The sequence below is a fragment of the Aplysia californica genome, unplaced genomic scaffold (genome assembly GCF_000002075.1).
Source record: "Aplysia californica isolate F4 #8 unplaced genomic scaffold, AplCal3.0 scaffold00551, whole genome shotgun sequence".
Taxonomy (NCBI): Eukaryota; Metazoa; Mollusca; class Gastropoda; order Aplysiida; family Aplysiidae; genus Aplysia; species Aplysia californica.
The window spans coordinates 42,059-42,802 of NW_004797821.1; the positions used below are offsets into that span (position 1 = coordinate 42,059).

Here is a 744-nt window from a genome sequence, read left to right on the forward strand (position 1 = left end):
ATACATAGGTTTGCCTTCTGGAAAATTTAACTTCATCATTATATTGACGCAAAGACTAAACAACGTTCACAGAACAGGTGTTAAAATTCTAAAAAAGGAAATTTAGTCTTTGTTTACCCAGAAAAACGGTGTCGCACCTTTTTAGAGATAAGTCTTCCCTGGATCACCATGTGTCTGCTGTTCTTTACTCATACTGTAGCTGTGGTTTGATCTGATTGGTTGTGTTCTGATGTTTGTGAATATTCATCTACAGCATCCTGCAGGCCTGTGGTGAGTGTCCAGACAAATAAGAAGAATCTCACACACAAGTAAGTTGAGGAAACTTCTACTTCTGGCTGTGTGTGAAAAAGATAATAATTTTCGAGAGCGGAGCTGTATAGTTTGAACTGGTCCAGAAGAATACGTCTCCACAATGACCGCTCAACGGAGTTTGATGTTCTTGGCGTTGGTGCTGGGCTCTGTGGTTGGTGCTGAGGTGTACCTGAATCAGTTTGCTGTGCACATCTCCGGGGGCCACAGTGCCGCCAGCAGGGTGGCACGAGACACTGGTTTCATCAATCTGGGACAGGTGAGTTGAATTCCTTGTTATCATTTTCTGTCATTTAGAGAGTTGCATCACGGTTGGTTCTTGTTGTGTTTTTTCTTTCTGAGTCTGTATAATGTCAGCATGTTTGTAATAATATATGTGTGTGCTTTGTACTCAGGACTATTTTGTCGTGGTCTTTGCAATGTATTATATATATA

General features: G+C 41.1%; 1 protein-coding gene across 1 annotated transcript in view; it reads left to right on the forward strand.

Moving 5' to 3' along the window:
* Positions 1-298: 298 nt before the first annotated feature.
* afurin2 (furin-like prohormone convertase) overlaps positions 299-744 on the forward strand; it is a gene marked incomplete in the record, with an annotated part of 87,440 nt that continues 86,994 nt past the window's right edge. Inside the window, 1 exon segment of the mRNA NM_001204473.1 lies at positions 299-568. Within this exon segment, the coding sequence (NP_001191402.1) occupies positions 434-568 (135 nt within the window).